The sequence below is a fragment of the Colossoma macropomum genome, unplaced genomic scaffold (genome assembly GCF_904425465.1).
Source record: "Colossoma macropomum unplaced genomic scaffold, Colossoma_macropomum, whole genome shotgun sequence".
NCBI classification, from domain to species: Eukaryota; Metazoa; Chordata; class Actinopteri; order Characiformes; family Serrasalmidae; genus Colossoma; species Colossoma macropomum.
In genome coordinates, this window is record NW_023494803.1 from 21,438,883 (window position 1) to 21,461,548 (window position 22,666).

General features: G+C 39.9%; 1 protein-coding gene across 4 annotated transcripts in view; it reads left to right on the forward strand.

Annotated features, from left to right (window-relative positions):
• The first annotated feature begins 228 nt into the window (after positions 1 to 228).
• The window catches only part of asap2a (ArfGAP with SH3 domain, ankyrin repeat and PH domain 2a), a 107,125-nt gene continuing 84,687 nt past the window's right edge, over positions 229 to 22,666 (forward strand). For all 4 annotated transcript variants that reach the window (XM_036592924.1, XM_036592925.1, XM_036592928.1 and 1 more), the window contains exon 1: positions 229 to 780. In XM_036592924.1, the coding sequence (XP_036448817.1) occupies positions 655 to 780 (126 nt within the window). In that variant the 5' untranslated portion in view covers positions 229 to 654. The remainder of the gene's footprint in view (positions 781 to 22,666) is intronic.

Below are 22,666 nucleotides of genomic sequence, written 5' to 3' on the forward strand. Positions count from 1 at the left end.
AATGATGCTGTTTCTCCGTGTGTTGCTCTCCTCTGGATCCGCCAGTGAAAACTTTCCCTCTCCACCTTAAGAAAGACGCTTTGCCTTCCACGGCCATGGTGGAGACCACGCCCTGCGCAGGATCCAATTGGACGGAGCCCAGCTGCCGCGGGCGCTGATTGGCCAGCGCTTCTCCATTGAATCGCCTCCACCTTTACTTTGTCAAATTCGCTGCGCTTTCATTGAATCGGCTGCTGGACGGCGGGCGCTGCTTCAGCGATCTCCGCTCTGCTGCTGTACTCGTCACAGAGAAGACAACTTTGGACACATGCTCACGAGGAAAACGGCGCTGGCTGGGATCAGTGGCGGACGGTTTGAGTGGATTAGCACTTGAAGTGGACGGAGGGCGTGAAAAGCTGGGGGGAGAGCGAGCGAGAGACACAGACCGAAAGAAAGAAAGGGAGAGAGAGAGGCAGAGAGACACCAGCACTTCGCTCTCATGCACCGACTCCTCAACTTGCTCCTTTCTCTCCACCGCACGACTCGAATTGAGCAATGATCGCACTCCGGGACGCCCGTCCCTCCATTTCATGAGCTTTACGCGAACGTTGATTTGTTTATTTGTAGAAACACACGACCGGGGGACTTAGCTAGGATTTTAACAAAAGGAATAACATGCCGGACCAGATCACAGTCGCGGAGTTCGTGGCCGAGACGAATGAAGACTATAAGTCACCCACTGCCTCCAACTTCACCACGCGAATGGCGCATTGTAGGAACACAGTGGCTGCCCTGGAGGAGGTAAGCTGCAGCAGCTGAGCACCGCTCAGGATCTGTACCCCGTTTAGAGAGCCATTAAAGGGCAACTCCACCGGTTTTTCAAAATTCCCACATAATTAAATGGTTGAGATGTAAACAAAGCCATTCAAAGTGGTTTGGTGTAAAATGCTCTGCTCTAGAGAAACTTGCCGAGTCAGAATTGTTCACAGTGGTGGTGATAGGAACCAGACGTCCACCTTTAAAAGCTCCCTCACAGAAAGCAAGTATTACATGGAAGTATTATTACATGAAATGATTAGATTTATGCTGTCTGATGTCTGACACATTGCTGAATGATAGTTGTGTGATTTCATTTTTGAATTCTGATCCATTTATTTTAGTCAATTCATAGCAGAGAGATACGTACAGGGCGTTATAAGGCAAAATAGTCCCCAAAGAAGGGGACTATTTACCAGCATCAGCATTACATATAAAAACTCAAGATATATAAATAGCTTTCTCTATATTATGTGTATATAGTAAAAAAAAAAAAAGTCTATATTTGAGTTGTAGATATGATGACCTCTGGTTCCTTTCACCACCACTGTAAAGAAAATCTAAGTTTCATTCTGAAAGACTTTTACATATCAGCTATTAAATTATGCAGAAATTAAAAAAAAAAAATCTGTGGAATTCCTTTTTAATGTCAGCTCAAGTGACCAGTGGTGTTCATCAGCTGAACTTCAGGAACCGCTGAGGGCTCATTGTAATGCCTTCACAGTCCAAAGTGAGCTGAAACCTTGCTCTTCTTTGTTGCTGCCTCTCTGCTTGGGCTACCGGAAACACAGCTGATGCATCTTCATGCAAAGTTTTGGGTCACGACACAGAAGAAGCCAAAACTGTTAGCTGCTAATGAGCCCTTGAAGCTAAAAGGATGAGCTCAGTGTAGCATTGTGCCTCATGTTCTTTTTGACAGGAGTTAAAGAACACGAGAGCTTCGAGCTGAGAGTAATTACAATGTCCATAAAAAGTAGCCATGCTGCTTAGACAGGACATGTCCTCCCTTTACTTAAAGCACATTTTACAGTTAATCAAGTCAATCTAAAGCAGTGGCTACAGTGATGCTGATGAGCAAAGCCTCGCCCTGGCAAGGGCTAAAAATAGAGCTTCTCATGCCAGTCAGCTGTGCTATTATAAGCCCTTCACTGCAGCTTGGTGTGCATTTCAATGTGACTTCCTGAGGGATCTCCATCCTTCACAGCTCTAGATCCCTATCTTACTATTAGAGCTGCTGATGTAGGCAGGAGGGACAACAAAGATGACTCAGTGTGAACTCACCATAAATTAAACGAAGGCCCACTGTCTAGAAGGTACTTTATATGTCAGATGTTGTCGTGAATGGTTTATGACTCCAGGTGACCTGCTGGCTCTCACTTATGTAGGCTCACAAGTCTGAATCAGCAAAATGGACATTGATCTTATCTTGCTTATGAATGTGTAATGGATGTTTTTACCTGGACATGATCCTCTGTGGCCTTGGCTGAATTTGCCTTTGGTTTTGTTAAGCAGATATACACTAACACTGTAAAGGCAGTACTTCTATTTAGAGCCATGAGTTCTATATAGTAGGGCTGGGCAGTATGACAGTACCTATCATTATCGTGTCACAATACAATATGCTTTTCTGAACATATTGTGGGTATCGTCAGTATTGCATGTTTTATTATAAAGAGAGCGAAATTAGTCCCTTTAATACAGTATGCAAAATATTGAATAAAAATCATTGTTTCACAGTTTTTGATAATGTTTGTTTTTTGAATGTAGCACTGCTGGTTCTTTTTTTCCTCAGTTCCAAGTGCTCAGATGTCTGAAGAAATAAATGTCATGACGTATCGTGTACCGTGAAACTTTCTTGAAGTATTGCAATATTATAATTTTGCCATATCACCCACCTCTACTATACTGAGCCATTTCATGCTTAAATGGTTCTTTGTGTGGTGAAATAGGTTTTTAGACTGATGGAGAATGTGTTATATATGGTTCTATATAGAGAACTTTTTTGAAAATGATTCTAAATAGCACCAAAAATGGTTCTCGATGTCACTGTGTCACTATACATGGTTCTATATATTATGGTATGCTGTATAGAAACATATACAACACATTCATCAATCTGAAGGACAGTTTTACCTTGCAAAGAACCAGGCATGAAATAATTCTATATAGAACTCATGGTTTCCAGTTGAACCATTGTTCTTACTAAAGAACCTTTGAAGAACCCTGTATTTTATAAGTGTATACGAGCTGGTTTCCCAGACACAGATTAGACCTAAGCCTAGGCTAATTTTTTTTTATTTTTTTTTTCTTCTCTTTAAATGGTCAAACACAATTCATGTTGCAAGACTAAGCTTAATCCTTATCCACGAAACTGGCCCTGAATATCCAAATGTTTGTAGACACCTGCTCATCTGATGAAATCAAAAGTGTTAATAGGGAGTTGGTTCCTCCTCAGTAACAGCGTCAGTTCTACTGAAGCCGGTTTGATTGAATTCAGCCACAAGAGCATTAGTGTGGTCAGGTACTGATGTTGGATGATTAGTTCTGGATCATAAATGCCACTCCATCTCCTCCCGAGGATACTGGATGGACCTCCATCACTCCAGAGAACACAGTTTCACTGCTCCACAGCCCAGTGCTGGAGAGCTCTGTGCTTGCTTGTCTTTGGGTATGATCTTAGGCTCATGTGCAGCTGTTCTATATTCTGTGCAGGTTGTATAAGCTGTAGCCCATTGTTTCAATTATGAAGACAGCTCATATTGGAGTGTACCAGTGCCCAGTTAAACCGCCGTTTTGGTCTTGGGCAACGCCGTGAAATTTGGTCAACCATCCTGGACCATGCTAAGGTTCTTGTAGCTGGTCCTTAACCTGTACAGTGCCAAATGCATATCAGATTATATCATATGCTTTTTTATATACCGAACCACCAAAGTAGCTCATAATACAGTCTCCAGGGTTGAATAGATTCAGTACTATCACAAGAGTCCCATCAAAAATGAATAACTTTGCTGTATACCATGTCTATGCTTTCCATTGAGGCTCTCAGGAAGTCCGGCTTGGAGCTGAACGATTGTTTTTGCCTTTCCTCCTCTCGCGTGCTGTTTTTGCACTGCGGTCATGGCTGTGAGAGAGCATAAATGCAGACTGCAGTGAAGCCTACGCATTTGGAGTTTTACAGAAGCCCTACTTTTTTTGGTCTTTCAAAGTCTCCCCGTGACCTCTCTCTAGTCCCATAGTGAACAGGACCAGCTGTGCTGTGGATAAGTGCAGTGTCTGTTGGCCCACTTACGCTGTGTTCCATTGAGGACATGGGAAATGCTTCCACATATTGTGTAAAGGTAGATGCCTGGAATGCTGAGCACTCACATAACATGACGTGTGATTCTGCCCCCACGCTAGTTTCAGTCATCCTATTGCTTTACTTTTATTAGGAAACTAATGGGAAACATTCTTTAAGACATTCTGTGTTGGAACAGATTCAATGCACCAGCAGAACAGTGGTGCCATATTCACTGTGTTTAATTAAATAGAACTGTAATGCTGTCTTCGGACTCCCAGCATTGACGGGATTCAAGCTTGTGATTTCCCTCAGATAGGGCGAAACCTTAGACAGCTAGAGAGCCCCACCTAAATCTCTTTTTAATGAATTTCAGTGTTCTAGAAACAGTGTGATATGTTATATACTGTTGCAGTAGCAAATGTTTAACACAGTCTATACCAGGATGTGTGATACCACTGCTGGAAACGTTGGAAACGTGTAGCACTTGTAGTAATAGTTTGATATTAATAAAGAATAAGCTTATATGTTTGCATCAAGCTAACTTGCTAATGCCCCCACCAGAGTTTGGGTTTGTGTGACATTTTGTTTTTTTCATTTGGGTCAGTTGGTTTCACATTGCAATGGCTAAAGTGCACACCTAATACATGTGGGTGTTTTTTAATTGGTCAGGAATTTGGTGGGGGGTAAAGCGCTCTGTTACAGGCAATATGATGGTATTTTATTGTTATTGTGATAAATTTTGTTATTAAGTTCAACGTTACACTTTTCTAAGCATGCTGTAGTGTCATCAGTGCTTAAAGAATTCTGACCAACAGCTTTTTTCACTACAAAGAGAGAATAATTAGCCCTGTTTCATTTGATTTAGTACAGTACAGTATGTGAAACGTAAAAATAAAAATCATAGTACAGTTTTTGACAGCAGTTTTTTTCAAATGTGGCACTGCTAGTGCACTGTGTTTTGTGAAATTTTGTCATGTATTGTTTATCGTGAAAAAGTATTGTCATATAATATTTTTGCCATATTATTCACCCCCAGCTCCACATAACAAAATCAAAAGCTTCCATTACTCATTGCATATCTGCACTTATTAGCTGCGACTCATGCTGCAACAACAAAACCATATGACCATAAAGAGTCAAATATCAAAACGTACAGATTACGCAGACAGTACAGAGCTGACATGCACTGAGAAAATCATTCTCTGATGTTGAATTCCCTTGTTTGGTGTGAGCCATTGTGAAAATATAAACCAGTGTTCACTTAGAAGTGTATCAAAATCCACAGTTTTTGGCTGAGCAACTTTGATTGGTCCACACCAAACAAGCCCTTAGTAAACCCTTAGTAAAACTGTGGCTAAGCCATTGCACACTGTGATATCTATAGCACAGATTAAGCTCCCTTTATACCAGAAGTAACATGGCATGCCAGCAAATTGGAACATTTCTACATTTTTTTACAGCAGATCCGAATGACAGACGTCACAAAAGTATTTTGTACGTGCTTGTAGAAACATGGTGCTCACAGCAAATGGCAAAAAATAGACTTGAAGCATAAAACTGCTGTGTGTGGCTATGACCCAACTACATTGTTTCCTTTTCTGGGTTAAACTCCATTTTACTTAATTGTGCGCTCATGCGCATATTTAAAAAATGGAAGTTCCGTAATGGTGACCGTGCTGTGCTGACATGCTACCATTGTGGTTATTATTGCAGCCCTAGATAACGACCACAACCATCATATTGCCTAGTGACACAGAGGATCTTCTCCTCTCAAAGAACCTATCTACATCTCTCTCTCTCTCTCTCTCTCTCTCTCTCTCTCTCTCTCTCTCTCTCTCTCTCTCTCTCTCTCTGTCCCAACCATTTAAACTAAAAGGCTCCAAATGCTCCGAGGGTTTACTTGTTTATATAGGGTTTATTTCTTTATAAAGCGATTACACTGGATGACGAGTTAATAGAGGGTGACTGCTATAAAACACATTACTTACTGGAGAAACCATTAAAGTCAACTGAGAAATAAATGTCCAAATTAGAGCATTCATTTTATGGCTCTGTCTTTTCTGTCGATATGAAGTAAAAACGCTGACTTTGTTTTTGTTAAATACATTCTAAGGATGCACTGATGCAAATTTGTGTCTTCCAGTATGGATATCTGGCTGATGCTGAGTAGCGATTCAGTACCAGAGCTGTGTTAAAAGGACCCTCGGGCCAAAATAAAAAATGTAACTATCATAAAATCTGTTGTAAAGATGTCTACTTACCTCCTATGGGGGTGCCATAATAGTCTCAGTGCTCAAAAATTGAGATTTTCTGGTTTAAAGACCAGTAAAAACCCTTCAGATGATGTATCTTGAAGGTGGGAAGAACGTTTTTAAATGACAAAAGGAAAAGCAGAATCTTGGATTTTGACAAACCAATAAGGCTGAGAGAAACAATGTTGTGCTATAGAATTATATAGCATAACAAATAACCTATTAAATGCTAGTTTTAGGCTGGAATTATCCCTGAAAGCACTTGGGTTTTGCAGAGTACATAAACATACATTAATATACTCCACAGGCCAGTGTGCCATAATGTTAATAAGGCTGTGCTGATACTGATCTAGCATATCAGAAGTGTGCATCTCCAGTATATTCTAGGCCTTTTTTGAAATACTTCACTCTACTATTGCTCTTAGAAGCCTGGCTTCTGAGTCTTCAGTGAGTAGGAATGCTCTTATGATGGAAACAATAAAATATTGTATCAGTTGTGCAGTACGTTTTGTGGGTAGCGCTGTTATGCTCCCAAACACACTGTTCAACCAGTGCAGGGCATCCATTCTGTGCGGTTATTGGATGCTCTTTTGCTGTCCTTGCCTTGTAGCAAGGTGAATTAAGGTTAAGTGGGCTCCAGATCAATAAGTATCCCTACTTGATGTGATTTATAAAGCGCTCAGTGCAGCCAGAGATGCCCTGTTAAGTTAATGCCTCCACTTCCCAGTGGTTTTTGTTTAATTTCATTGCTTTTAATCTAAGGTGGCAGGTGTTTAAGGTAGCAGGACTTCTTTTATTTATTATTTATGAATGTTATGTTTATTTAAGAGTACTAGAGCTTTTGCTAATGACAGCCTGCAAATTATTTGCACAGGCTGTTGTGGTCACATGAAGCGTTTGTGGCTACTGTCCAGGCCAGTGCTCTGTTACACTGACACAGAGTAAGCTTTGTTTGCCTCTATACAGGTTCACTTTTGTGGTTCATAGCGTGTTTTCACTGACACTGTTCTGCGGATGTAGGTACGTAGGCCTGCCACAAACCAGCGCGACAGGAGCTGGCAGTGTTCTTCAGTTAGAGTGTATCAGAATAGGCTGTTTACTACTAAGCTAAGAAAGAATTGTGATTAACCTACTGTCCTAAAACATGGTGCCTCAAAAATGGCATTTTTAGCTCGTAGAGGACTTACAGATGGTGCTACAAGGTTGCATCATCTTTTTTTCTCCTGTGTCGTCATCCTCCTGTTTTAATGCTACCCTTTCGGCTACAGCAGGTGAAGGCAATAATACACCATGGGCTAAAGGCTCATGGTTCAAAGGCATCATTACACATTGCTGACTGATGTTCAGTGATGCTTTAAGTCTCAGAAAAGCCTGTTACAATCTATAGTTTGGTGAATAATCACATTTGTATCTTTAGCCTCATAGCTCCAGTGCAAATTAATGTATCTAACAGGTGGCAGTAGAAGCATAAACCAGTTAGCTTCATGCAGACTGCAAGTTCAGCCTTTAAGATGGCCACTACTACTGTTTTTAGCAATGCAATGTACTTTCATTCATTTTTATAAATAACAATACATTGTACAGCATCAGAAATCACATAAACAAGTCTACCTGAGACTATTTAAAGGAGAATTTCACCAATTTTTCAAACTCTTTCAGCATTATTCATCGTAATTCAAGATGTAAACAGTCATTCAAAGTAGTTAATTGCGAAATACTCCATTCCAGAGAAACTTGCCGAGTCAGAATTGTTCACAGGGGTGGTGATGGGAACTAGATGTCTGAAGAGTTTAATGCACTTGAAAGTAATGTCATAGAAAGCTATTAAAGGAAACGTGTATATATGTGCTGCCTAATGCCCGAGGCATTGTTTTGTAAACTCCAAATCAGTAAGTTTCTGTAAACTTAATGTACAGTTTCATGTCAAACAACTTCGAATGACCTTGTTCGCATCTTAGCAATTGAATTTTGAGATTTTTGAAAAATCGCTGGAGTTCCATTTTTACGTGGTGTGGTTTGATGGTTTCGACATGCAGTTGAAGGTATATAAGCTTCTATTACTTGTTAGCTGTATTCACCTCATTGCAGCAGTGCAAATCTCAAGAAACACATTTTTGGAAGAGGCAAACCTATAAATGAAAAATATCCCTAAACCATACTTTTAATTTTCTCTCTGAAACCATTTGCCTATGACTGTGTAGCAGCAGCACAACGTCATTCTCTTTGTTGGCATGTTAACAGGCTATGTTTCTGCAGGAGGCTTCCTGGAGAAGAGCAGAGAAATCACTGTGACATTCATGGGATCCCTGCCAACTGCTGACAGTGACCATGCTCTCTGTTGTGAGACATGAAGCCAATTACTTTGCAGTTTTTACGTCTGCATGTCTTGATTTGAAGTGCTTTAATGAAATGTGGCACATTTAAAATGTAGTAGTTTTTTGAGAAAAAATTGATATCGGACGATCCAAGGTTTCAGTGCTGGTATCAGGAAAGAAAAAGTGGTACTGTATCATCTGCAGTTTGAAATATCGCTATATCAAAACAAATGTCTGATTTTTGTCTGAATTTTTTTTTTTATCTGCCGATATCGATATGATTCCAATATCATCATGCATCCATACTTGAAACTCTGCTTAGGTGAAAAATCAAACTTCAATCAGAAGTTTTCCTCTTACACTAAATGTATTCGATCAGCTGAGACATGCCTGATATCCAAAGTTTGCTTTTTTTTAGTTTGGCACTGGTGCTACTAGGCTAATGGCTAATGTAGCTAACATGCACTGGAAGCTTATACCTACCAGTTTGCATTGAGCTAATCACTCTCATCAGCTCACTTGTGTCAAACTGCATAGAGTTGTTCAGTACTCAGAAATAGACTCGCTAATGTGGTTTCTGACACAATATCACACAGTTATCTATAACAATGGACAGTAGTGGATCGGATATTACACTTTTGTCTGTACTTTTGTCCATTTTTATAGACAACAGTATGTCTGTTTTAAGTGAACATAAAAAGTCATCAAGTACCAAATGAATTTTCCAAAAATTAGTGACGCCATTGGCACAGGTTGGGCTGCCTTTCAACACATGGTGCAGTCACTGGCCTGGTCAGCCGGAGGCCGTAGCCTGGGGTGCTGCCTGCTCCCTGGTGTCGTTCCAGGCGCTGCTCGCGGGAACAGGCCGGTGGAGACGAGCAGAACAGCTGCTCTGTGGAACAGGTGGGAGGGAGGAAAGTTTTAATGAGCACCCAGGAACAGGGATTAAGAATGCAGAAGCAATCCTGAGTCTAATAGCATTAGAACCTGTGTCAGTCAGGTGGGCCGGCGCAAAGCTTTGGGAGCTGGAAGGCTGATGACCCTGCCCTGTCTTCCCCCATTTTAAGAAGATTATCGGTCTTGCTGTAGCCTGCCTGAAGCTGTTTTGTGGGCACAAACAGGGCTGTCCTTAACTCACTATCATCTGGTCTCCTGAGGTTCCCTTTAGAGCTCAACACATATAAAAGTTTTGTCACTAATACAAATTTGTGTGAACGGTCAGAAATGATTGTAGGTCCTCAGTTTTCAAATTTTATCAACTCAAACAGCTGAAAATCACCCAGTCATTATATCATAAATAATACCTAGATCAGTGCAGGTTTGTTAGTTTAGTTAAATTATAAATATTGATGACTTATTAGTGCCAGTTGCTTGGATGCTGTGTAAATCTAATATCGGCTGATTGTAAATTGGTGGGAACCTAGCACCCTACAGTTACACTATAGGAGTAATCCAGTCTTGTTTGAAGACATGAGTTCAAGCTTGCGTTGAGTATTTCTCTGTGGGTCACTATGTTGTGAAACAGCTGCGCTCCTCACACTTTCACAGCTTGAGAGAGGGAGGGGGAAAGGTCATGATCCTGTCCCCATAGATTAGCTCCCATCATCTCCCCTGACTACATGCTATAGGAAACTGGACCTCTGGTGGCACAGAGGAGCCCATTGGAATTGTGGGCCTGAGGAAATCCCATTAATTGGGCGGAGAAGTGGGCATTGATCTGGGACAGGTCAGGAGTGCTACTGGCCTTTGTCCAGAAAGTGTTAATGGGGGGCAGGGAGGCCCCCTGTTAAGGGGGACTGTCACAGATTGCTAAGGACAAGACCTTTTCAAGGCCATTGTGGGCTGTCAGGCGGTGCCTCTTCATTAATGAACTCCTCTCATTGATTTGTTGCTGTGTCCACAGAGGATGACAAGTTTCCCAGAGGTACCTTGTAATCATGTTATACTGTCACTTTGGCTTATGGACACAATGCAGTGAGTATGAGGGAGTGGTTTTTAATGTATGACGATACATTAAAAACCACTGTATGAGTTTCGCAAGCTCTGGTTTGCTTGAACATTAGATGATAGGGTCACATAATCGTGATCTCGGTTCAAAGCCAAACAACCCTAATTGCTTGGCTTTGAACCGAGATCACGATTCTTATTTAAGACTTTTTGGCACGCTGATGTAGATGTATATTTATTAAATTCTCACATATATATGGAATTAAATAGTTGAAAACTGTGATTACAAACTTTTAAACAGTGGTTCTAAACTACTGAATAATAGTATATAAACAGAAGGATAAATTAAATGTTTTATAAATGACAAATACATTACAAAAACTCAACTGCTTGACTTGAAATCAGATATCTGAAATTTGAAATCAATAGAAAGCCTTATAAATGGCTAGACGTGCCGGCATTCTGTAATTTGGCGTACCGCACATGGCGCCATTATCATGGACACTTTGGAATACTGTCACTGCAATTTGATCAGACAAGCTGCAGCTTTACCTGAAATTTCTTAGACATGCAGAGCAGCTCTGCTTTCCCACATCTTACCCAGATTAGAGAAGGAAATAATGCTCAGTCTCATAAACACACTTATGTTTGCAGTCACAAACTTCGTGTGTATGAGGTAAAAGGCATGAAAGCATCTTAAACCTAACCAAAGCAGCTCGGCAGATTTCCAAAGATCAGACAGACAAATCCAGTAGTTTGATGTTGAGTTGAAATATTCCCTGAATGACTCACTGTATATCTACGATATACAAAGTAAAAAAGATGACCTGTCTGTTAATGTCTGTTATCTTGATGCTATCATGTAATGGGGAAGCTCTTGTACCTGCTAGCAGAAATTTGCATTCTCATCACGAGTGTGTTTGATAAATAGAGGCTGCTAGGGTCAATGTAAAGCACTGTTATATACCTATAGTACCTATGTTACAGGTACTACTAGTATATTCCATGCTTTATTTTATGTTAGAGCAGCTCTACAGCTCTTGCTAAAGGTCTCAGTGCTTTATGGGAGTCCGGATTCCAGTCCGGAATCCTAGTAGTCATGCATGATAATGATACACACTGAGCATCATTATGTGGACAGTCACATCTTTCACCAAGTTTTGACTGAATTCTCTTTTTATACTCCTTCATGTTTGCAATCATCAGATTCATCCGCTCGGGGAAGGGGCCCGAAGCTGACGTTACGAAATGTTCTTCTGCACATTGCGTGCAATTTCTTATTTCCACCAGAGAGGGCTCTGAATCCCCAAAACTTGCAAACTGTAGCTTTAAAAATTGTTAATTTTTTAAGGCATTATCATGACAATATTGTAAACTATGATAAAAGATAAGGTAATTATCATGATAATATTTTTAATGCCACTACTTGCCTCTACACAGTCTATATAGATCAGAAGTTTTGATTCTCATTGCAGTAAGTAATCTCAAAGATATAATACGATCAATTCTGCTCTAGTTCCCGCACTGTTAACTTATGAATAGATGAGATAAGATGTAATCTTGCGGATTTGTTTGGTGTAATATCAGTAGTTTTCACTGTTCTGTACAGTAATTTGTGGGATGTGCCAGCATGTATTTGCAGGAGTTTGCTCTGAGGTTTGTTGATGATTTACGTGCATCATTCAGCTACTGTATCTCACCACCGCAGCTGTGTTGGTGCAGGTGCTTACCTGACGCATCTGTTGAGATGTTGCTGTCTGAAGTCTAATAAAGCAAGCGATCATTCAGCATATTTGGCTTTAATGCTTGACTTTGGATTCATGATTTTATTAGTCAGTCACCATAAAAACGTCTGGCTGAAAAACAGATGCGCTCTTCTGCCGGCTGTGAAGACGAGTAGACTGGTATAAAAAGCACAGATGTCACCTGCATGTCCCCAGTTTGGCAGACTCCCTGGTGTTTGGCAACAGTTCTATTTTTAAAGCAGCTGAATTTTTAATGGAGCAGAAAGCCTGCAGATGCCCAGCGAGCGCAGTGCGCCAGCGCCTGCCGGAATCAGGCCGTTCAGCCGGCCTCAGCCTCGAAGAGCAATCAAACTTCTGCCTGACTTCAAAGCCCTGCCATCCGAGCTCCAACAATGCGCACTACCTGATATGCCGCCTTGCTACCACATGCTCTTTACATTTCTCATCGCTGATCTTTTCCAGCTGAAGGGAGTGAAGGGTGGGGGCTTAAAGGAGTAGTAGCAAAATATCAAATTTACACAGTTTTCCCCTCATCTAATATAATATAGGCCAATACATGGTTGGTGTCTAAACTTGCTGCTGTTATTCGTTTTTCATCTTGGATCTTTGGGGTTAGATTTGCTAACAAGAAATGGAAACTTGTAGCCCACCAATTACTTTGTTTCATTGTACAGTCTGTAAGTCTACAAAACTGGAAAAAAATGGACGAAATTCTGACTACCAGGTGGCTGCTCCTACTGTTTTTAGCTATGCAATGTACCTCTGTCCATGCTTAAGGATAACAGTGTCCTACCGTGTCAGAAATCATAGACAAGTCTGTTTGACTGAAAAAATCTCCATAATTTAATCATTAAGATGGAAGCAAAATCATTCAGAGTGATTTGATGTTTGATACTTTGATGACACAAACCTGCCAAGTGAGAATTCACAGTGATGGTGATAGAAACCAAGTGTCTGAAGCGTTTAATGCCTCTAAAAGCTACCTCAAAGAAAGTTTTTATATGAAAAGGTTATGAATTTGGTGCCTGACACTGGAGATACGATTGTACAGTAGTTTTGAGCATTTTTTGGCCTAAAAAGTGTTTTTAAAATTGCTTCATGGCAGAGTTGTGCATGCAGGGTGTTGTAAGCATGTTCCAGATGGCAGTATTTGAATACTGAAATCACTGTTTGGGTATTTGTTTTGTTTTCATCACAGGAAGATGGAGAAAACATACAAATGTTTCAGTGAAATGCTGATTTTATGCTTTAACAATGCAGGATAATGTGGTGAGTTCACTCATATTTGCGAGTAAGTACAGTTTGCTACTATGAAACACGAGTAGCTTAACTTGGGTGCCTTGCTAGGACGCACTGTTAAGGACTTGACTAAGAAGGCAGAGACAGTGTAGCCGGCCTGGCATGGCTTTATCACTAACAAGGCTAACTGCTCTAGCTGAGGATCGCTAGGTACAAAAAGATTGAGAACATATTACCTGAAAAACGAATGTAAGCACATCGTCCGCCTGTGAAATGACGAGTCCTCATCAGTTTACAGTAGTACTAGTTAGCTCTGTTACATCATTAGCTCAGCTGAAGAGGCAGCCTCTGTTACTCGCCCAACACAGAAACCTAGTGATCGGTTTCCCTCGGCTACTTTTGAATAATAACACGTTTTAAAGTGTGCAGTCCTTTAATGTCGACTGAAGTCTGTTTTTTCTCGTTTTTTCCTTCCTTGCACTTAACCATTTATCTGTTCGTTAACCCTTTTGGGTACTTGTAGGACGTATTCATACTTGTATTAGTCGTAATGCACATCTCTAGTCGATAGACAAAATAGTACGCAAAAAAGCTTTTCCTTGGACTTTTTTGGATTTACCACTATTTTAGCATTATCTAAATTATATATAACAGTTCAGATTATGCTTGTGGGTTCACTGGTCATTTTGGATGTAAAATAAGATGGACATTGCAGCCTCTGGTTCCTATCACCAACAATGTAATGAAATCTGATGTGGTAAGTTTCTCACCAGTGAACCATTTCACTTTAAACCAGTCTGAATTACTTTTAACGGCCGCTCAATGGGTGAGTTGTGCAGAAATAAAAAAAAAAAGTGAAATTTCCTTTTACAACCTGATGCAGTTTAAGACAAGAGTGTGGTGATTGACACACAGTCAAAGATTCTAGCTAGAGTAGAAAAGCTTCCATTACTTGTTAGCTACATTAACCTCAGAGCTCCAGTGTAAAACCAAAGAAGCAAACATTGACAAACATTGTGTTTGGGGCAAGTTTGGGGAAATTAGTATTTTTTTTTGCCAAACTACTCTTTTAAAATAAGTTTAAATTATTTCTTTTAAGGGGTAAGCATGAAAGTATGATTAAGTGCAGTCCCTATTTGTTAAATAGCCTGACAAATGATGGTAAACATCACCCTAATAATGTGGAACTTTAATCATGGAAAATCAGATTTTTACAGCTGTTTTTAAAAAGTTCGATGTAGTATGTGAACACTATTAAAGTTTCAAAATGTACCATTTAATCCACAGTTCTTATCGTCCATAAAAGGAAAGTAAGCTGCCAAAAAACTCTTTTTTAAATTGATTCTTCTGGTTCTGGAAAACTAACACGTTTAAATGAAGCCGTCCATTCTCGTTAAAGTTATAAGACGTGTTTCAGCTTGTACTCCTTTGTAGATCAGGTACAAAGCAGGGCAGCCAATCAGAACAGTTTTAATTTACATATTATACATACGTCAGACTTAAAGGCTCAGTAACAAAAACTGCCTGTTTACGTCTAAGGGATAAAGAGAGGTAGAAAAATGGTCAAGTGAAAACAGAGTGACACAGAGTTTACAAGTGGATCACGAAGGTTAAACACATATGTAGGATATGAGCCCTGTGACCAATAATTCAGTGTATTAGAGGTAAGATCATGAATATAGGATAATCGAAGCTGCTCTTACATACAGTTTGTGAAGAGGGCCTAAAGGCTGTTGTTTACATGCCTGATTCCTATCAGCCAGACACATTTGGTCTTCATTTCCTCATTAACTGTGTTTTCATTAGCCCCCCGCTGTTTACAAACTTCACCCAGCCGTCGCTTCAAAGTCTGGTGCAGTCTCTAAAACTGCTGCACGTTCTGCTGGCCGTGCTTCTCCTCTATTATGCAGCAGTTTTCAATTAAAGTCAAAGCTGAGTGAATGACTTTGACTTCAGGTCCAATTATACTCAAGCCAACACACAGGTTTCGGATGTCCATTGTTTGAGTCATTGTGTCAGGTTCGACTTTAACTTGTCTTACCAGTTTCACTGGTGTCATGTTTGTCCAGTTGGCTAAAAGAGGCTGATTGTTTGGGTCACACCCTGAGCTTTGGCATGCTCTTGCTCTTCTGATGTTTTTATTGAAGTAGATCTCTTAAAGCCAGAGGCAAAAGACAAGCAGACTTGGCCTCTGTTGGTGATTCCTGTTGTTGCCTGGAGACTAATGTTGCATGATGTGATGTAAGTGTAATGCCTTGTAGTATTACTGCATAGTAAACAATTCCTTACTGTATATAGTCACTTTGATAGCTGGATAGGATCACACTGTATGTATTATGTATGTTAATTTGACTTGGACAGGGACATCCTTAATTAACATATCTCAAGTAAAGAGTTTTATTCATCAACATACTGTTTTTTTTTATCTTAATCTTCTCTTCAGAATGTGTTGAATTAATTGTTTAATAATAAATTTAAATTACTTTGTCATTCATTTTTACATTTTACATTTTTTTGGTTTCTTTATCCCTTAAAATTTAAGAGCCCGTTTTTGTTACTGTGTCTTTAAGACTTATATATAAGTGACTTCCGTTCTGATTGGCTGCCTTGTTTCTTGTTTGAAATGTCCATGCTGAAACGCTCCTTATAACTTCAATGTAAGTGTGTGGGGCTTAATTGCTGTAGGTTGCATAGACAGATATATGCAAATGCACTGTTTTTCACAAAAACAGTAAATATAAAAAAGCCTGTTTTAGCAGCTCGGTTTCCTCATATAGACTCTATGATATGTTTTGAAACTTTTTAACAAGTTTAACAATACATCAACAAACTCCTTTGTTTAAATTTGAAAGTGAGGAAAGTTGGCATTCCGTGATATGGAATCTTTAACATTTATGTTTTGTTTTGATTGAGGGATTGAATTTGGAAATCTGAGATGTTTTGGTATTGAGCATTGTGGTATTGCATGGGGTACTGATTGCAGCAACCCTACTGGAGACGGCATTTGTGAGTTGTTGCTTGAAACCAGGAGGTAAAATGCTGTCTGTATAATTCAGAATGGTCAGAGGTGGTCGACCTTGTTGTTTGGCTTCTTTTGTTGGACGCTGAAGTGTGTATCTTACTGCACAGAAACCCGCAGGGACGTAAAACAAGGGCTTTCCTTTGAAGTGGCCATTGAAGGGCAAAAGGTCTTTCCTGATTGTGAGTGCTTCTCTACAGTCCAAATGGGCCTGGCCATTGATGTAAAACTGTGTTGTAAGTGATGGGAAAGCACACAGGGGAGTCACCTTCCTTGGCTTTCTCTTCACAGGTTTAATTACTTCATTTGAATCCCAGGCTAAGTGTGAATATTGGCACTGCCTGCTGCTGCTGAGTGTCCACTGGGCAGTTCTACTTTAGTAGTTTCCACAGAGGGGCTCCGACCGTGTGTGTGTGTGTGTGTGTGTGTGTGTGTGTGCGTGTGTGTGTGTGTGTGTCCTCTCGCCTTTTCAGCTCAGACAATGGAGTCTTTGTTGAGATCAACCGTCAGCTAGCGTGGTTAGCATGCTCCACAGACTACAACCCAGTGATCCTTGGGTTTGGGTTGTTTTCTCTCTGATAAAATTAGCCATATGAGTGTATGTGGTGTAAAATGTACCGACTGTGTTATAAAACCAGAGGAAAAACAGCATTTAAAGTGATTTTTCAATAGCTACATAAAAAAGTATTCACTTTTTAATCTTAAAAGTAAAAAGATAAGAAAATGTATACATATGGAGCACATTATTACATATTGTGTGTGTGTGTATGTGTGTGTGTGTGTGTGTGTGTATATATATATATATATGTATGTGTATGTGTGTGTGTGTGTGTGTGTGTGTGTGTGTGTTGTTATACATGTAGTTACATTAATATAAATGCAAATAAAACATTAAACATAGGGAGATGCATTTACTTAAGTACAAAAGGGAAGTTACATTTATACAGTACCTATGGGATACATCTATGACCTCTTGTATTGACATTGTGCAAAAACGAACCGCTGTGGTTGTGAGCGAGAAAGAGCAGTCTGAGAGAGTGTTTTAACCCTGCTAACGCAGCACACTTGTTGTATGGTGTAATTAGTGGCCGTCCTGGGGGAGGTTGTGTTTGTTCACCTCATGTCAGCTGGTGCTTAGGTCAGTCCCGTGACACTGTGGGAGACTAGACTCTGCCCGTATTCCACACTACACACACACACATCACTTCTCTTCACAGTCTTAATAAAAGATGTTTGAGCTAATGGAGCACATTATCATGCCTTGTGAAATCACTCAGCTAGAGCCTGCAGTCATGTTATTGTAATAGCTTCACAATTTATGATTGGCTGCACTTGTATCAGTAGGCTTATTGACCATCTGTTATCAAAAAAGGACCAAAAAAAGGACCCAGCCTACGTTTTTTCTACATTACAGTCATTTTTATTGTGCTGGAGCCATCTACAGCTGATGTCATGTCTTTGAAATAAAGCAGAATGAGCTCACTGGACAGTAAAAAATCCCTCTTCCTCCCTCACAGGGCCATTGGCTTTATGAAGCAACTGGTCTTTATTTACAGTCCCAACCTAGTCTATAGTCTAGGCCAACCCAGCCCTGCTCTGCTCAGCCCACCCTGGCCCAGCTCAGCTCAGCCTGCACTAGCCGACTGTAGGAGTGCAGAAGCAGGAGGAATGTGTGTCGTGTTGTGATCATATGGTTCCAAATGAGTTGCAGCTTTATTCACTTCTGTTTCTCCCCTCCTCTCGCATCCCAAGGTGGTATGCAGCTGAGTAGGGCACCAGGCTGTGCCACGTGGCCATTGTTCAGCTAACCTTCACTCTGTGTTTCTTTTGGAGAATTTCACCTCATTTAGAGAGATTTCTTTTAGGGAACTGCTGAGAACAGTTAAAAGCAGGTGTACTCTAGGCAGAGGACTGTTACCAGTTTTAGAGATATACTACAGTATAAAACCATGTGAAAATTAGAGTTTTGGATTTGAATACTTCTGTGTAAATGTATAACTATGTATGACTATGAAAAAAGTGGTCCATTCATGTTACTCCTTGTTTGACTGGTATGATGAAAAACATAAATTGTTATATTTGTCTGCTTATGAAAGTGTTTGGCGGTAGTTCAGTTTCGTTTTGTTCTCTCGTAGTAAGAAGTCTACTGCTGACTATAGAGCATGTATAATGATGTGCCTGCCAGTGGGCCGTTTTGCAGCCAAAGACAGCATATAACGAAAGTTCTGACAGTGTCTAAAAAACAAGCAATAGGAAAACTGGATGGGGTGATGCACAACTTGAGCCAGAACTGGGTGGCGCTGATGGAAGTCCCTAGCAGAATGTCCTTGTTTTCTGGTCCTCACTGTAGACTGTCTTCATTGTAGATTCATCTTCCGATGTCTTTATTGTGTATATCTGATATAAAGCTGAATGATTAAGAAAAAAAATCTATAGTGCTTTTTCAGATCAATATTGTGATTGTGATTTAAATTGTGATTATTTGATTATTCTTTTTGGCCAAGAAGCCCAGAACATCTGCTTTTGCTGGCTTGGCAGTTCACAAGCTCTGTTATTAGGTTAAATTTACCCACTTGCAGCAAGAGCTGCAATTTTAACTGTTTTTAAATTAAGCATTTATTCCATGTTGTCTTAAGTTTTAAGTGGGAAATTGAACTACAGAGCTAGTGAACTGGCAGTCTACATTAAGCATTCAAGCCTCAAGTCTGAAAAAATGGATGTGCTGGTCTTAATGAGAGAGGAAAATGGCCTAAAACATAATTTATATTGGGAAAAATTACACGTAAATCACAGTAGCAATGTTGGTCAGACAGATCATAATTAGTTATTTTCCCCACATCGATCAGCCCTAATTGACATAATATAGTCTATCTTTAAAGTTACAGCTCTTTGCAATTTGCAAATTGCACTCAGTTAAAAACAACCTTCAAGTCTTGAACACAAACATAAATTATATCACACAGTGTTTGCCAGGGTTTGTTAATTGCTATCATAATATTGACCTGTTCAGTACTGAAATTGAGCAAGGCTTCGGTATGCAAATGAGCCCTGTGACCAATCAGAAGGTTTTTTTTTATTGCATACTTATATATATACACATACAGATACATATATATACATGTATATGAATATAGCAGTATAATCACAATGCTCTTTTTTTCCATATTGCGTAGTGTACTATAGAACAGAATCCGAAGGCTACAGTAAAGATAAGTTCTTCATAGCTGCTCTGCTAAACTCACCTGGTGTTGTCAGTAGCATCTCTGCTTTATGAAAATTGTGGCGTTTTAACTCTTCCTCATGCCTTAGCTGTGCGTTTGTGCGAAAGATAAAGAAAGAGCAGTGATCTGGGCCTGGAAGATAGACCCCTGCGGTCATCCCAATCGGCCTGATGGAGCAGACAAGGTGCGGCCCCAGAGCATTAGAAAGAGGGGGGCTTGCCGTAGCAATCATGCTAATGGAGCACACACTTGCACTTCACGTTAGAGTGGACGCCCTCATTTCCATCTACGCAATGTGAAGCATTTCACAAATGTCACGACTCTCTATTCGCCTCTTTGAAATTCATATTATGACGCCACATGTTGTGCAAAGCCTTTCCACACTTAAAGGAGAAACGGTGAAGCCTTCATGAAATGCTGAATTACACATAGGCAGTAGAGTAAACAGCAGTCAAGCACTTCACTTCACTGTGCATCGAAATAAGCTACACTTTACATGCCTTCAAATTCTACTTCTCATTTAACAGATTTTGATTCAGAAAAGGCTAATTATGATTGTAAATATTGCTGAACTCCCTTACAACAGCTGAAAATATCTCCTTTTATAGCTGGATGCACAGTCAGGTGTCCAGGTCATATGGTCATTGATTATTTTGACCATTGACCATTCATTGTTTTAGTAATTTAATAATCTACCAATTACTTTGATGATATTTGCCACAGCCATCCGTGATGGGGAGTCCCAACTGACCTTGCTCTCTCTGGGTGGGTAGAATGGCCCTCCTGCTCCCTCCATCACTCAGCACGATGCTAGTAAACACATGCATCTGTTAGCTGACATAATTGAGCTGGCAGTCAGTGTTTTCTTCCAAGTGGGTTGAACTGTCCAATGATGTCACATTGACAGCAATTTGAAAAGATGTGGTGACTGGACTTGCATGACTCGGAGGAAGCATGTGCTAGCGTTCAGTCTCCTAGTGCTGGTAGTATTATGTGATTGGGGGAGACCTAGCTAAATGGGTGAAACTGGACAAGACTGGGGAGAAAAAACGGACTTAACAATAACAAACCATGCAGAGCCTTTCAAAGATTATAAAATTCCTAACTGTAAAAAGACAATCTCTGAATATTGTTTAAAAGACTAGATTAAAAAAAACATACAATGTGTGGAATAAAATAAAAAAATATATAAATGTTTATATCAACTTTTCTTTGTTATAGTAAGAGAGACCAGTCAGAAAATATGTTTCTGCAAATGTTAATACACAGTTACTATATATTTGATTAAGTGTGCTGACACTTAACAATCAGGGGTTCCTTTAAGCAGCTGGCTAATGAAGCAAAAATGGACCTCTTTGGCCACAATCACCAAAGAAATATTTGGAGAAAAAAAGGGAGCAGGATTTGATGAAAAGAACACCTTGCCAGGTGTTAAGCATGATGGTGCATCTGTTATGCTTTTGTTTGTGTAGCAGCTAGTGGCACAAGAAACATTGCACAGGAATGGATTCTACTAAATATCATCTTATTCTGGAAGCAAATGTCAATCAAAAAACTTGTGGCTTCTACAACAGGACAATAATCCAAAACATACACCCAATTCCACCATGAACTGCTTCAAGAAACCCATGTGATGACACAGTGTGGTTGGTAGTTATCAAGTAGTTGTGGCAGCCCTAACAGGAACAGCACACTTCAGACAAACTTGTGATTTAACAACAAATAACAGCAATATTCCTGTTTTATGCAGTCTTATTAGCATGCATATGGCCTTTCCTCTAGATTCATGCTTGTACTTCCTAAGCAGGCTGAGTCATGGGCGAGCTTGAGTGCATTCTCATTCAGCTTTGTGTTGGAACTAATTAGACATAAGGGTCTCGGCACACCCATGCATCTCTTTTATCACTGGTTCCATACTGTGTAGTGTTTGTTGGTCTGTACTGTAACTGGTGCCTGGAGTCTGGACCACACACAGTAAACTCACCAGGGTACTTAACTGTCACGGCGCTTATCTGAGTGCAGTTTAACCCTGCTGGGTGTGAGCTGCTGTTGCTACTATACACTGTGGCTGCACAATGTGGACAAAATGGAAGTATTTGTTTTTTTGGGTACATATTGTGATTGTGATGCAAAGTATAAACACATTGGTGAATTAATAATGTGACATGGTTAAAGACTGGCCAGCATTATTTTAAACAATTTGTTACCTTTCTTAGATCATATGAAAGCCTTGATTCATCAAAGCAGCTACAGAAAAGCTCCGCTGGATCTGTGATTAGTCAAGATGTTCACAGCACACAGTAAACAGGCATTGTGATTGATTAGAGGGCTTATTAGGATATTAAAGCCTTCTGCCTTTTCAGTATTGCCAAAGCTAATATTGTTATAACATTATAATACCTTCTTCTTCTGCTTCTTCTTCTTCTTTTTCTTCTTCTTCTTCTTCTTCTTCTTCTTCTTCTTCTTCTTCCATTGTTTTTCCTATTTTATTAAGTTTTTCAGAATTATTTAAATCAGCAGTGCACAAACTTTTTGTCTTGGTAGGAACAGTGTTTGTGGTGGGCCGAGGGCCAAAAAGACAAAACAGTATACAAATAAATAGTGTTTTAAATCAAGTTTTTAAAATTTGTTAAGTATTTTATGACATTACACTAAACTGAGTTATTCATTGGATACATTGTATAACAATATGTTTGTTCCCTCATTGTGTGAGGTGGTAGCGTTAAGGTAACTTTCTGCTGGGTCAGTTTGTGCATTATCATGGGCCAACGTTGGACTGTGGGTAGCCCTGATTTAAAATATTAGTCCAGGATTTTTCAGCTTAATTCACTGTATGTGCTCTTTGGGCTCTTT